Raw genomic sequence first — 15,512 nt, 5'->3', positions numbered from 1 at the left:
GGGGTGGGGTGGTAGAGCAGCCTTGGTTTAAACCCCGTGTGGTGTATGCGCTAGTGCTATTTCTTAAGTTGGCAATAGCGTGTCATGGAGACCGCATGTAAATAAAGTAGTTATTCACCTCAACAGTCTTTGAATTACGATACCCACGTGTTACACCTTAAAATATCCACCCAGCGTGTGAGAAGATATAAAACTGGCGACGAGGATGGGATAAGGAAGTGCGTTTTGTGACAATTTACTGTTTACTTGTGTTTCCAGAATTCGCGAGTAACAAAAACGATGGCTTCCCTGGGTAGCATCGAACATTTTTCAATAAGTGATCCTAAACAATGGGAATCTTATGTGGAAAGAATGGAATTCTTTTTCACGGCAAATGGGATTGCGGATGCAAGTAAGAAACGCGCGACATTTTTGAGCCTATGCGGCCCAGAAACGTACGAAATTCTTAGGTCATTGGTCGCGCCGGCGAAAGTCGCTGATAAAACGTACGGGGAAATTATAAAGGAATTAGGTACACATTTCTCTCCGAAGACATCGGAGATTGTTTACCGTTTCAAATTCTACAGACGGGATCAACAAAATGGGGAGACATTCCCCGTATACCTTAAGGAATTACGTAAATTGGCCGAACCGTGCGGATTTGAGGCTACTTTAGACACAATGTTACGTGACAGAATAGTTTGTGGAATAATCGATGAGACATTACAGAAAAGATTACTTGCTACCACCGATTTAAAATTAGCGGATGTAACAAAAATGTGCGTAGCTCACGAAACTGCTACGACCAGTTTTGCAATGATTCGCGAAGGGGGCAGCGGCGATCGAGTGGAGGTTAATGCCCTTAATTCACGCAAGCAAGTAAAATCAGCTGATCGCGCGAGCAGACCGGGGCGCGTTGGGAAAAAGTGTTTTCGATGTGAAAAAGACCACGCTGCAGACTCGTGCGTTCACAGTCAATCAACTTGTAGTTACTGTAAAAAATTAGGACATATCGCAATCGCGTGTTTCAAAAAGAAAAGAGAAAGCCAAAACAAACTTAAAGTGCACATTGCAAATGACAGCGACACTTACACGGAGGAGCCGGAAATTTCTCCGGACCCGAATTGCGTTAATAGTGATTACGTTTTTTCAATAAATAACGTAACGCCTGACAAATTTTCCGGTAAATATTTAACAGCCGTTTCAGTCAACGGGATACAGACAAAAATGGAAGTGGATTCGGGCGCTGGCTATTCGATTATAGGCCGATCGTTGTTCCAAAAAATCTCGAACGGGAATCACCTGAAATTGAAGAAGAGTCATGTTATCTTAAGAGACTACCAAAACAACCCGATACCAACAGTGGGAGAATGTTTGGTGGAGGTGCGTCGAGGTTCACGGAGGTCAACCCTTCCGTTAATCATCACCGAAGGAAACCGCCCGAGTCTTTTAGGCAGAAACTGGTTCCAAGAGCTGGGTCTAACTGTTTCCGGGGTAAGTCACGTTGACGGTACTCCTAATTACGCACGCGAATATCCTGAGGTATTTTGCGGGAATTTGGGCGCATACCGGGGGCCTCCAGTAAGTTTTTCGGTAGACGCGTCTGTGAAGCCGATTCTATTGCGAGCGCGTAAGGTTCCTTTCGCTCTAAAGGACAAAATAGAGAGGGAACTGGACAAACTGATAAGTCAAGGAGTGCTAGAACCAATCTCATATCCAAGGTGGGGCACCCCTATCGTTACCGTTTGCAAGGGCAATGGGGAGGTGCGAATTTGCGGAGATTACAGGTCCACACTTAACCGCGCATTACGTCCTGAACCGTACCCGGTGCCGTCGGTACAAGGAATTTTATCCGCGCTCGCTGGCGGGAAAGTGTTCGCTAAATTGGATTTAGCCCAGGCTTACCTACAGTTGAGTGTCGATCGCGAGGCTGCGGAAGCACAGACAATAATAACGCATAAGGGGGTTTTTAAATGCAATCGTTTGCAATTCGGAATTTCCGTCGCGCCTCAGATATTCCAAAAATTCATGGACATGAGACTGGCGGGTATCTCGGGAGTGTTACCGTACTACGACGACATACTAGTCGTGGGAAGTTCCGATGACGATTTAGACACTAAAGTGCGCACGGTACTGTCGAAATTTCGTGAAGACGGGCTACAATTGCGCCGGGAAAAATGTATTTTTCGTACAAAATCCATTGAATTCCTCGGGTTTAGAATAAGCGAAGACGGTATTCGCCCAACGAAAGATAAAATCGCGGCAATAGTAAACGCGCCTCCTCCAACTAATGTGACAGAATTACAAGCATTTTTGGGGTTGGTCAATTTTTATCACGTGTTCATGAAGGACAAAGCGACCATCGCTAAACCTTTACATGCGTTACTTCAAAAGAACGCTCAATGGCAATGGCGAACGTCAGAACGAGAGGCTTTCCAAGCTTTAAAGGATTGCTTAATCAGGGAGCCCGTGCTGGCTCACTACAATGACCGGAGAAACTTATTTTTGACTTGCGACGCGAGTCCGTATGGGGTAGGTTGCGTTCTTAGTCAGTTGGACGACCGGGGGCGAGACGTTCCAGTAGCGTATCACAGCCGTTCTTTGTCGTCAGCTGAGAGGAAATACGCTCAAATCGACAAGGAGGCACTCGCTATCATCACGGGTGTTAAAAAGTTTCACGAATACATCTACGGCCGAGGGGTGACAATAACAACGGACCACAAACCTTTATTGGGAGTCTTCAATCCGAAGAAGGGGGTTCCAGACATTCTATCACCTAGGATGCTAAGATGGACACTAATGCTATCTGCGTACGACTACGAACTAAGGTACGTGCCAGGAGCTAAGATCCAGAATGCGGACGCATTAAGCAGACTGCCCCAAAAAATCAAGGTTCCAGAACCTCCGCCATCTGAAGACGTCTTAATGCTGGAAAACATTCCAGAAAAGCTAATCAGCGCCAGAGAAATTGCCCAGGAAACCAAACGAGATCCTGTTTTATCAAGGGTTATGCAGTGGATCTGGAAGGGATGGCCTGACAACGGGAAAAAATTGCCAGACGAATTTACTCCTTACTTACAACGCAAACATGAGCTAAATTGCTACCAAGATTGTCTCCTGTGGGGCACCAGGGTTATCGTTCCACTAGGGGTGAGGGACACGGTGCTAAAAATGCTCCATTCAGCTCACCCAGGTATCGTCAAGATGAAATCTCTCGCGCGTTCGTACGTATGGTGGCCGAATATTGACAAGCAAATTGAGAAGCTGGTTGGGTTGTGTAAAGAATGCCAAGAAACGAGAAACATGCCGAGGAAGTCGTCTATTCATCCTTGGGAGTGGGCTAGAGCTCCGTGGTCGCGTATCCACATTGATCACGCCGGACCAATGAAAGGAAAACTTTTTCTGGTAGTGACCGACGCCTATTCCAAATGGCTCGAGGTAAAACTAGTGCCAAATACCTCGAGTGCTGTTACAATCGGGGTGCTACGAGAATTGTTCGCCACCCACGGCATACCGGATGTTGTCGTATCCGACAATGGAACGAGTTTCAGCTCTTCCGAATTTAAGCAGTTCCTGAAAAACAACATGATTCGACAAGCTTTAGTGGCACCATACCATCCGAGCAGTAATGGGCAAGCGGAAAGAATGGTGCAAAATGTAAAAAACGCTATCCGGAAAATGACCGAGGGAACAGCAGAAGGAAATCTACAGTTGGCTTAAGCAGATACTTATTAGCCCAACACATTACACCACACTGCACAACAGGCCGATCACCGGCGGAGATCTTGATGGGGCGTAAGCTAAACACCGTCTATGATCGTATGCAGCCTGATTTCCGTAAGGAAATGATGGACAAACAAGAAGACGAATGTCCAATCCCAGGGAAAGATCGAGTGTTCCAAGATGGAGATGCAGTTTTCGCAAGGTCATTCACACCAGGATCAAAATGGCTGCCAGCACAAGTCGTGAGTACTACGGGACCCGTCAGTTACCGGGTACAAACACCAGATGGGCAAACATTACGCCGCCATTCCGACCAAATTAGGGCTCGGGTAGAAGAACCGACCGAAAGTTTGGGAGCACTGGGTGATCCCGAAATTCCACCGACAACACCAGAAGCTGCCAACTGCAGCGAACCGCAGCAGCAGGACAACGGGAATAGCCAAGTCGTGGAGATCAAGAAGCCCCCAGAAAGATCGAGGCGGGCTCCAAAATACTTGGAAGATTTCGTGCCGTAGTTTCAATCCGGGGGGAAGGAGTGTGGTGTATGCGCTAGTGCTATTTCTTAAGTTGGCAATAGCGTGTCATGGAGACCGCATGTAAATAAAGTAGTTATTCACCTCAACAGTCTTTGAATTACGATACCCACGTGTTACACCTTAAAATATCCACCCAGCGTGTGAGAAGATATAAAACCCCGCCAATTCAAAAATAAAGGCAAAATAAAATTCGACAAAAAATAAAATAACGTCCCTCGAGATTTTCGAAAAGCCATTCCAACGACCCTTAATACCTCATCTAAAATGTCACCATTCGAATCTTCTTCTCAGATAAGACTGCTTTCAAATTAAGGCTCCCCTATCTTAAATAAATTAGTGAAATTGGGCTAGTTTCTTCTGATTACTGTTCAGAATGGCTTTGGCTTGCCACAAAAGAAAATTTAAAACGATATATAAGATGATTTTATGATTCTATTAAATTATTTTGACACTTAATTTCAGGTACGCTATCACACACATATTTGCTAACGCGTACAAAACAGTTGGACGAATAGCTAAATGAGTTACAGCACCCCAGGGCTCATAAACGCGATGGAATTCTCATCATTACAAGCTCGAATATCCACGTTGTACCGCTTATATTAACGTATCACAAAGTAATTTGTTACGAAAAGGAATGCGAGTACAGATACTCGCCTCTCGGATATTTCGAAAAAAAATCCATAATTTAAAGTTTACGATTCCTGTTAGATAGTATTATGTGCACCCTAGAGGTTTAACTTGCAATAAAGGGATGTTATTAAAGGGGAAGGACTACATGAGATATATACTAAACATTTTCATTTTATCGAAATCTCACGTATAAATTTCTATTCTGTTACAGCCCCTTTAAACGTAGTCAACATTGATGAAATTCCGGAAACTGAAGAGGTAGTTGAAGATGACGACTTCACAACGCATACGTTGGACAGACTGAGTTCTGCAGCTACGTGTCTCGTTGCCGGAGTCGAATACACTCATGGACAACAGGTTGGTTTTATTTTTTTAATTGAAACAGCCACTCCTTTGAAATTTCGGTATTTCGTAATTTTCGACGATTTAAAAAATTTGTAAAGGGGGTGGTTAAAGAATTTTAATTAACAATCCGACTGACTTTGTATTATTTATAAACCTTTGATTCAGACGGAATGCTAAGTATTTGTGTTAGCAATTACTTCTTTATTCGTGCACACGTTTTTTTGTTATAATTAAGCTTTCTGCGTACAGGGTTTTCAATCCATTTGTAAATAAACGTCTTTGCGTTTAATTACACAAATAAATCTCTTTTGGAACGGATGAGGCTTTCCAATAGCATTGTATTTAGCCCCACTTAAAAAGCATTTTCTTTATTCACACTTACTATTTGTAGGTTCACAGATATAACAACTATAAATTTAATATTTCACACTAACTAACTGTGAATTTACAGTTGCTAATGACTAGTTAGCGAATTCACAGTTGTTATATCTGTTAATTTTTGTTCCCTAGATCGATTCCTTTAGGAATATTGAAATTATTTCGAACAAAATTCCTAAATATAATCAACCACTACTTTATACAAATCAACAAAATTAAAATACCTTATAGTAATTGACGTGGATGAAATTCTCCTCACTCCGGAAAATGTCACTCCCTTTAAAAATATATCAAGCCCTTGGATGGTACGGTTGATGAATGATGAATTTACTAACAAGGTTTTATAACTTTGCTAAGAATTCAATTTTGGCGCACTTAAAATAGTAAGCGATGATTCGCGAAAATCAACTCAGAATGGATCCTCTAACGGTAGAAAAAATTATAATTTCAAACAGGTCCAAGATTGGGCTACTAGTTCAAAAGTTACAGCCCTTTGAATTTTCATTCGAAATTGGTTTCTAGTCTATAACTTTTGATTGAGTAGTCTGATCGAAAAAGTACGAATTGTTTTGGATTGTACGCACCAAAATTAATTAGAAAAGATGTTTTCCCGAAAAATTTTGGTGCGGTCGATCTTTGGTAAAAAATGCAGTCGATTTTTGGTAAAAGAGGAAGGTTATACACTGCCCTTTTTTGAAGCCCGAACGCACAACCAGTATACGCGATCGCTCTCAAATTCGTCTTCTAATCTAAGTTTTAGCGCACCCAAAAGGTACTTTTCAACTCGCGAACTCAAGGAATAATCTCCAGCTCTCCCACTTCTTTCGCCATTCCACAAAAAAATCAACGGTATCATTAATGAAATTGAAAGAAAGAAAATTCAGGGTTATTCAAGTAAAACTCTGTTGACGCTGTAACTTAATCTATTCTCAGTCACAGCTAGGAAGATAAATAACTTAACTTACTGAATTACCTTGCCTTAACTTCAACGACAAAGGCAAAAGATAAATTAAAATGCACTTTACAGTTGATTTGCCAGTAGCAACTTCTATTTTTACTGTAACCAATTGCAGAGCAATTCGTCACTATGGTAGCAAAAACGTACAGCAACGGAACGAGACACGACAAAGGCTATTACAGTCTACCTGAACCTTGGACAGCTGTTACGATAGTTCATACGTGCATTGCAGAACATCTGATCGTAAATACAAAGTGTTAAATGAGTTCCAGTAAATCATAGATTCGTGATCTCGTTTAACATTTCATAAGAAAACAGCACATCATCGACAGGAGTAGATAATGCTGGCTACACAAAAGATACATCAAAGAACCAATTAATTAAAACTTACGTACTCCATTAATAAATAGGTTTCGGATTGCGATATAGGTTTCATGTCTTTGTTTCTGGTCTGTGCAATTCAAACACTGCTTAAATTCTTTTATTTTGTCTTTGTTCCTTTTTGAACTAGTTTCTGAATGTATGTATGGAGCATTCTGCTTACCTACTCCCCACACACCCCTCAAAAATCTACATACAAGGTGGCCGCAAGATGCCTGACGTCGGACATTTTTTAATTCACTATGCTGGTCTGTCAATGTTTTAATTGAATGTGTTTTCACGTCAACATCCTTACAAGATTTCATTACTGAAGGTACCTATGAGAGTTACGATTACTTCCGACTGTTTCAAATCAAAAGGAGTCAGAAGATTATGGCCATGTAAACACGTTTATCTATAAAAGTAAATTGCGCGTATACTTCGAGTTTTCAAACGAAACAGTCATTTTATGACGTATTTCAAGCCATATCGGTTTTTGCAGTGTACAATGATAAATTGTATTCTAAAATTCTCCCTTATCGACCGTTAGTTTCGTTTCAGCTTGTACGCCTCGTCGCTTTATGCAACAATTCAAACGATAACATTTCTACGACTTCAATTTTGTATTACCATTTTTATTTTTTCGATGCAGTGGAGAATAATAAAATAATTCCTATTGTGCTGCAAATAAAAGGCGTAGCAACTTTTATCCTTACATAAATTTTTTATTGACGACAACGCGAACGGGGAATTTTCTTTAAAGGTTATGAATTGTAAATTTAAAGAGTTTTATAGAGACGGTTTTGCGTAGTTTGTCCGAAATAATTCGTGTAAATCCAACGTTTTAATGGAAAGTCCGTGGAAATGGATTTATTCACGGTCAGCTGCATGTTGGAGTCGATTTAATAAAGTAATGTGTTTAAGGGGATCAAATAAATGAGTCTTTTGCATTTTTCGGAAACCTGGTGCATCACCTGTGCCATCGTTTCTCGATTAATAAACTTCCAAAGAAATTAACTTTTGAATCGGTACTTTTAACCGTGAGCTTCAAATGGCAAAGAGTCTTGGAACAGATATAACCAATTCTCTCATCACTGAATCGCGTTAGTGGTGGTGGTTCCATTAAATATCAACCTTCCCGAGTATGAAAAAATGACAATAGTATTATTGTATCTTGAATATTTTCCTAACCGTATTCTTTGCTGTTACCTCCAGACAATTCGATGACTTTCCCAATCATGACATGTACTTAAGCTTTATCCAGCTTTTCGCAGAGTAACTTTCTACAATTTGCCTTCTTTGGAACTTGCCTGAATAAAATACTGCAGTTAATCCCCATCCTCCTCCTCCATGTCAGAATCCTCATTAAATTGACTATATGTATTACACAAACCCAGCCATCCCTTCAAATCGCCAACATATTGACGAAGTTCTAGCTTGGGGATTTTCAAACTTGAAACGGAATTTTTATACTGAAAGATTAAATTGTTAAAACGGAATTTTATTGAATTGAAAGCTTAAATTATCAATTAAATCTACCTCGGTATCAATAGTGTCATCATAGTGTCATCATCGTCTGAATCTAACATCATATCCAACAGAAGTTGATTCAGTTCGATAATTTGCTGCTGTACGTGACGCTGTTAAGCCCCCCAGGTACGATCATGAAATTAATTAAAATGGCTAGAGGGCGCCTTAATGAAGTGTTATCAACAAAAAAATTTGCCGGAGAAGTCCGAAATTTTGCTCAATCTTGATTAGAAGTTCACTTTATTTCGTCGAAGTCTGTGGTTATGTTACTTATTTTTCTTCATTCTTAAGTTGGTGAAACAATATGATCGTGTGTGTCAGCTGAAAAAAGGTTATGTTAACTTCTTTCTCATCGACATATAGAGATGGACTGCGTGTGCCAATGCTAAGCGCGGATACTACAGGTGAGAGAGCATGGAAAACTGAGAGGCCAGATAGCTGTCTCTATCGCGTGTCGGTTGGTCGCATTAAATATTAAATCGGCATTGATGTGGGAGTGCTTGTATGTGATGGTGTGATAGAGAGAGCTTGCCTCTTAGTTTTCCCTTCTCTCTCATATGCAGTATCCGCGCTTAGCTTTGGCACGCGCAGTCCATCTCGATGTTCTTTCTCTACTAAATTGAAATATGCTGAGTTTAACGTGTGTATTAACAGTTAATGTAATAAAAGTAGTGTAATATAGGTATAATATACAAACAATTTTAGGTTTAGTTCGACCTATACACAAAATAAGCGCATTTCCATGTCACATGTGAGTACATTTTAATAAAACCACTTTTGGAAACGCATACAGTATAAACTTGAATGTCTTAGGCAAGAAGAATGTCGTAGAGAGGGTTATATTTTGCATCTGGCAAGGATCGCATTTTCCGTATCGGCTACCGAGAGGGGAAACCTTATCAGTTGAAAGGGGAAGGCGCATCTTTCGCATCTTCCATAGACCGCCACTTTGATAGCCACCGCCGATTACCTTCGGGCGTCAACCGGTGACCTCCTCATCACTCGACAGGGGAAGGCACATCTTAATGTACACATGAATTATGTAAAACACGTAGAGAACTATTTACTATTATGGTATAATTAGAAACACATATATAGCTATACATCATTTTTTTAACGTTTATTAAATCGTGGAAAAATAACATAACCTCTCAGGAAATTGAAGTTGGAATGTTGATCAAAATCTTACAAACTTAAAAGTAATCACGAAATATTAGTAACATAACCTAAAATTTCGACGAAATTATGTGTAATTTGTGGAAAATTTAGGGCTCCTCCGGCAAATTTTTTTGTTAAAAACGCTCAATTAAGGTGCCCTCTAGCCATTTTTATCGATTTTATAATCGTACCTGAAGAGCTTAATAACGTCACGTAACTTTCAATTTTGTCAATAATTTATGTAAAAGCATTTTGGTGTAGGTCTAGGGCTTTCTCGGTTTTGTCCATACTTGTTACCAAAAGAGTCCTCTCACGGTCGCCAATTATTAGAAGTAATGTTTCTATTTTTATTTCTGTCTCTTGGAGCCGATGGATGTAAGTACAAAATCAATTACACTTGACCACTTCAGCACATTTTAAATACAAACTTTTTCTATAATCTATATGACAGAATTAATGACAACTTTTTTAATATTTTAAATCTCTATAATCTATATCCATTCAAAAGCAGCAGACAAGGAACAACATTTTCAACAACACAATTGACAACATAATCATTAATCAATCCTTTGACGTTAATTGTTTTCGATCGAGCAAGTGGTACTGTAGATAGAAAGGACGAATCTTCCATTTATACTGTTATCTATCAATACAAACTATGAATATATGAAGTAAATTAAATGAATACGATAATATTACTGGTTATGTGGTGCAACAAATGCTGGAAGTAAGTAAAACGTGGAGAAATATCGTCAGAATTGATGGGGAAGGCGTTTCGTAATGTTTGAATAGTAGATATCATAAATAAACATCTACAAACTCGATAATTATTACTTCGAGTATCGATGGGAGTATCTCCAAATAGGTACCTACATAATAAATGATGCGATGTCAGAAACACAAATACCTAAAATGGTAAACCCATAAATGACGAGACGAGAACGAGAAATACGAACAAATAAACAAATAAAATATTTAGTGGCGAAAAGAGAACAAAAAACAGAAGCAAGGACAAGGACGAAATAACGGAATATTGACAAAGATCGGCATAAGATGATAAAGTATAGTGAGATCATAAAGAATCAATGAAAGTAGAAATTATTAAGGTCAATCGACAATTTATTGAAAATAGTTTTATGGAAATATAAACTGGTATATACAGGAATTTTAGCAAGAGAAAGAAGTGACTGACACGACTCAAATCAAGAAAAAAGAAGCCAAAAAAAATGGAAAAATCAGTTCCCATACCTACAATTAACAACTATTTCTTAAAGGGAGTTTAAGCGGAAGTTAAGAGAAAGGGCGCACAGAAAACTTTCGGGAAACTTGGGAACTCTAACTAGACAGGGGGCTCCGTCGCCGAGTCCGTCGCTTATTTTGCACCGAGGCCCCTGGTTTCCAAAGTTATGCTACTGGAGTTGTTCTTGTTTGAATAGATCCGGAAGTGAGTAAATTATCTTTTGTAAACCAGTCAATATGAGATTGCAAAATCCAATTATTGTTATAGGGAAAGGGGGGCATAACCGGATACCGAGGCAGAACCGGACACCTTCATAAAATGGCAATAGCTGCTGCCATCCCAAGGGTAACTGCTGAATTATACTCGATACAGAACCGCCATTGTATGCTGCAAACGTAAGATCTGTGACCAAGTTAGTTTTGTGGTAGTGAAATTTAGTTGTTTTTTTGGGTAAGTAATCTTATTTGCGCATTATTTTAGACAGCCTACAAATGATGTTACCTTTCGTATTTCGAAACGGCCTTTATACAGTAGAAATAAGGTTATTATCGCTTACTTTTCATGTATAAATATGAATTCAAAGTTAAGTCAAAACATGTTTTTGATGAATGTTTATCTTAGAAGTGTCGTGGGGCACAATCGGACGGGGCAAAATCGGACATGTCCGATTCTGCCCCGTTGATAATTCACTATTCAACTAATATATTGTAATTGCTATAGGCATTACTGCAAGCTTAATCATGCGAAATTATAAGAGAACGATGTCAATGTTAGAATGCAAGTAGAAGACATAGAGCAAACCGAAATTTCGATACAGCAGGTTGAGGAGGAAGCAAACAGGTCCGTTACACCTCAACCTGGGTCTTCTGCATTAATGAATACAGTGCCTAATACGATCTATGAAAACGACGGAACTTCTAGAAGTGGGTCATCAGTGTCTTGTCCTTCGACATTTTCAAAATCACCAAAGGACCTGTTTCCGGTGCCACAAGCTTTGAGATCCGCGAAATCAAATTGCCGTAAACGAGGTAAAACGGTGATTCTTACCGAATCGCCATATAAAAATGAGTTGGAAGAAGCCTTGAACAAGCAAAAAAAGCAATGCACGGCTGTAAAAAGAAAGAGTTAAACAGAAGAAGGCAAAGAAGGAAAAAAAGGAGATATAAGTTGTGATCGCGAGAATGAAGAAGAAACGGAGAAAAAGAAGAAAAGGCAAAGAAAACAAGCTATTTATACAAGTTCTGATGATAACAACAACGAAGGAACGAGTGGCGATGAAAAAATGTGTGTATATTGTCACGAATCATACTATGAAACAAAAAAAGATGATGGGTGGGTGCAATGCGTCGATTGCACAAACTGGGCCCATGAAGGTTGCACTGGCTTGGAAGAAGACGATTTAGTTGCATTTCAGTGTCGCAAATGTAATTTTTCCTAATTTTACTATTTTGTCCGACATTGCCCCAAGTCAGAACCGGTTCTGCTCCAACGGTCGGGGCAAAATCGGACTAAGGACTGTTCGCAGAAAGCAATATTTTTTTTATTTGGTAAGAGTTATTTTGTTTTACATTTATATTTTCTATAGTAGTCTACAACATGTTATATGAATATGTTTTTCGTTTTTTTAAATAATAAAATTTTTGATTTTTATACAACTTTACTGTTAACCGTCCGGTTATGCCCCCCTTTCCCCAGGAACATATATTTTGGAATTTTATTTGTGGGTTAATGTGTACGGTCCAAACCTAGGTCCAAACAATATTTTTCGGTTATAGAACACGATTTTCATAAAAGTAAAGTCTAGATCCTAAGATACATAGGGATTTAAAGTAAACGTCAAAAATTAATTTTCTTGAGCTGCAACAGAAACAAATTGACGAAGACAAAAGCTTTACGTACAGAATACTTAGGTATATATTTCAAACTTACGAACGTACTTGCAGCTGAGATATGAACTTCTGCTAACGACTTTTATTCGCTTGAAGACAACGCAGAGTTATACATGAACGGTATCATTAATTTTCTGGCGTAAATGGAGCGAAAAGTTGGAGTTCTTACAATATTCAGATGATCTAGACGAAATAGTTAATAAAGTAAACCACCGTTTCATTATTGCAAGGAAAGAACATTTCAAAAATGTTTACGGCGTCGAATTGAAGCAAAAAAGTACTCAAGCGTGTACTAAACGCTTAATGCTGCGCTCAATTTGCAGCGAGTTGTAAAAGCGTTTTTAATTATTAGAGTGTCAATTCGAAAGCGAGCGTAACGCTTTTTCCCTTTTAAGAGAAGGAAAATTCGTAAGCGTATACCCGATTGTTAAAGGATAATAAAAACAAACATCGCGAATGAGTTGAGAAAATCGACGAGGTTCATTAAAAGATTAGGAAGACGTGCCGAATGCCGCGTTTAGGATGAAACAAAGCGAATAGGTATTAATGAGGTCCTTGAGGTGTAATAATGCTTTATCCTCCAACATGGTTACTGACTAGAAAACCCCTGTTCGACAGCCTTGTTCACTTAACAATAAGGACTGTTGAAATGGGTAAGGTAATTACTGCTACGCCCGTCTTGTCTGAAACCCGCAACCGCCATCAGTCTGCACATTTCGCACGGATTAATCCGAAGGAGGGTTGGTCCACTAATCACTATATAATAGCTTATCGGACATTACTAATTCCCGTTTAATTACTTTCGACGCGATTTAAACTATTTCACGCGGTCCTTTTCCGTTCGATGCATTCCTGGAATGGCACGCGACGGTCGCGAGTCGAATCCTTTTCATTCGTTGCATTTTTGTGAACAGAAGCTGACAATAAAATGAGGAACGCAATGTAACTCACTGAATGGAAAATTTATCTATAGATTTTCCAGCTTGAAATGGTTTTTGAGTGACATTCGTTGCATACTCGAGTGACTATGAAATAGATAGTTGGAATTTGTAGGTGAATTCACGCCATTATACTCATACGAGTCGTAAGGATTTTTCAGTTAAGTAAATAAATTAATGTGCAGCAGGACATGTAAAGAGCTTGCAAATTTTCTAACAAATCGTATGGCTAGGGCAACTGAATATCGGTAAATCATCAGTGGAATTAATGATCGTCTTTTCTGCGTCATTTGATTTCTATAGCGCCATGTCTAACTTTAGGAAGGAACGAAGTTCTCGGTTCCAGAAAGTCTCAGATCATAAGGGGTACTTTTCTCTCAGTCAGATTTTGTTGCAAAAACAGCTGACCAAAAAGTACGAGGGTACAAATTTATCGTACCTATTTTAAAGATGCAATTAGACAGAATATAGAGCGCGGATAAAAGTAAAGTGTACCAGTTTGCGTGGTGGGAATTTCTTTTATTACGGTAAATATAAAAGACGTTTCGCACTTTTAAAGAACAGTTAAACTTTTCCTGCTTGCGATCTATAAACAATTTCATCCACAGGTGGCTAATTAAATAATCGCATCTTTGTTATTATCTGAAAATTATTATATGAAAAATGCGATGTTGTTTCGTTTTTTAATTACAGATTTGGATTCAATAGAAAAAAACGCAAATTTTGATAGTTTACTGTCTTGCTGACTCTACAAATAAAAAATATAGCCATAGTGCTGACTTAATTTGAAACATACTGTATACAGAACGTTTATTCTTCATTTAAAGACAAGGTAATATTTTAAATGATATTGTTGGGAACAGTTTTGTGTGTTGTGGATGGCATTTGACATTGTCCATAATAATGATCGAACTTTCCGGAATATTCACCAAATACTCAGCGTTCATGTCCTCGTGGTGGTCCTCCATTTTTTTAGATTAAAAAAGAAGCAACCTTTCTTTAAGGAAACCCTTCGAGCTCCACATATGGGTAATTGTAAACAGTCTACCTGTTCCCCACGACGCTTTAATACCTGCAGACCATCCCTCCGTGACAGCTTCATGCTTAATTTAAACATGCTGATCATGCCTTCGCAACCGTAAATCCCTCACTAATCCACTTCCCACTTAAATAATACATGCTTCTGTTTTCTTCCTTGAATGCTTTTACTCATTTTGGAATATAAGGTTTTCGTATACAATTGGCATACGTGGCGGAGTGCATCATAGATTCTACCCCAATTAGTTAATTTAGCCGAAAAATGAATATTTCTGAAAGATTATAGTCTTAACAGCCGACAGGAGTAAGAAAAATTGCTCTACTTTGATTACATTACAATGGAAAAACTAACAGAAAATATGGCAATGCCTAAATAGAAATAAAATAAATGGAAGGTCGACTTTTCTGAAGAATTATAGCCTGAATAGCTGGGGAAAGTGAAAATATTACGCTATTTTGATAATATTAAGAGGTTTTGAGTAAAGATTTTTTTGCCCCAACGACTATCGACGCGTTATTGACGGTGATTGTCGGTACGAAGCATTTGCGCACATTTACCTTTACTTGAACCGGTATTTAGTAATTCGTTTACGCCACGACGGATACCGGAACGACTTACCACTAATGTTGTCGATAATAAACAATCATCAAGTTGGAACTGTCAACGCTTAGGGCGCCATAGAGCTAAATGTCCAGAACTGCGACAGCCTTTTGCTATAAATGTGGCGCTACGGGCGTTTCTGTTCGTAATTGTAGGTTTTGCTCGGGAAAAATATCCAGAGGGACTTCATAAGTCGTCGGGAGCTC

The 15,512-nt window shown here is 39.1% G+C and overlaps 2 protein-coding genes across 2 annotated transcripts in view; both read left to right on the top strand.

Moving 5' to 3' along the window:
- The window catches only part of LOC116178230 (kielin/chordin-like protein), a 178,262-nt gene that overhangs the window by 134,372 nt on the left and 28,378 nt on the right, over positions 1-15,512 (top strand). Inside the window, exon 2 of the mRNA XM_031497676.1 lies at positions 5,083-5,228. Within this exon, the coding sequence (XP_031353536.1) occupies positions 5,083-5,228 (146 nt within the window). The remainder of the gene's footprint in view (positions 1-5,082; positions 5,229-15,512) is intronic.
- LOC116178222 (uncharacterized protein K02A2.6-like) lies at positions 33-4,324 on the top strand. The gene is made up of 2 exons (XM_031497660.1): positions 33-511; positions 567-4,324. Exon 2 carries the CDS (start codon positions 661-663, stop codon positions 3,697-3,699), a length of 3,039 nt encoding a protein of 1,012 aa, XP_031353520.1. The 5' UTR covers positions 33-511; positions 567-660; the 3' UTR covers positions 3,700-4,324.

The sequence above is a fragment of the Photinus pyralis genome, unplaced genomic scaffold (genome assembly GCF_008802855.1).
Source record: "Photinus pyralis isolate 1611_PpyrPB1 unplaced genomic scaffold, Ppyr1.3 Ppyr1.4_LG8, whole genome shotgun sequence".
NCBI classification, from domain to species: Eukaryota; Metazoa; Arthropoda; class Insecta; order Coleoptera; family Lampyridae; genus Photinus; species Photinus pyralis.
This window is presented reverse-complemented; position numbering and strand designations above follow the sequence as displayed.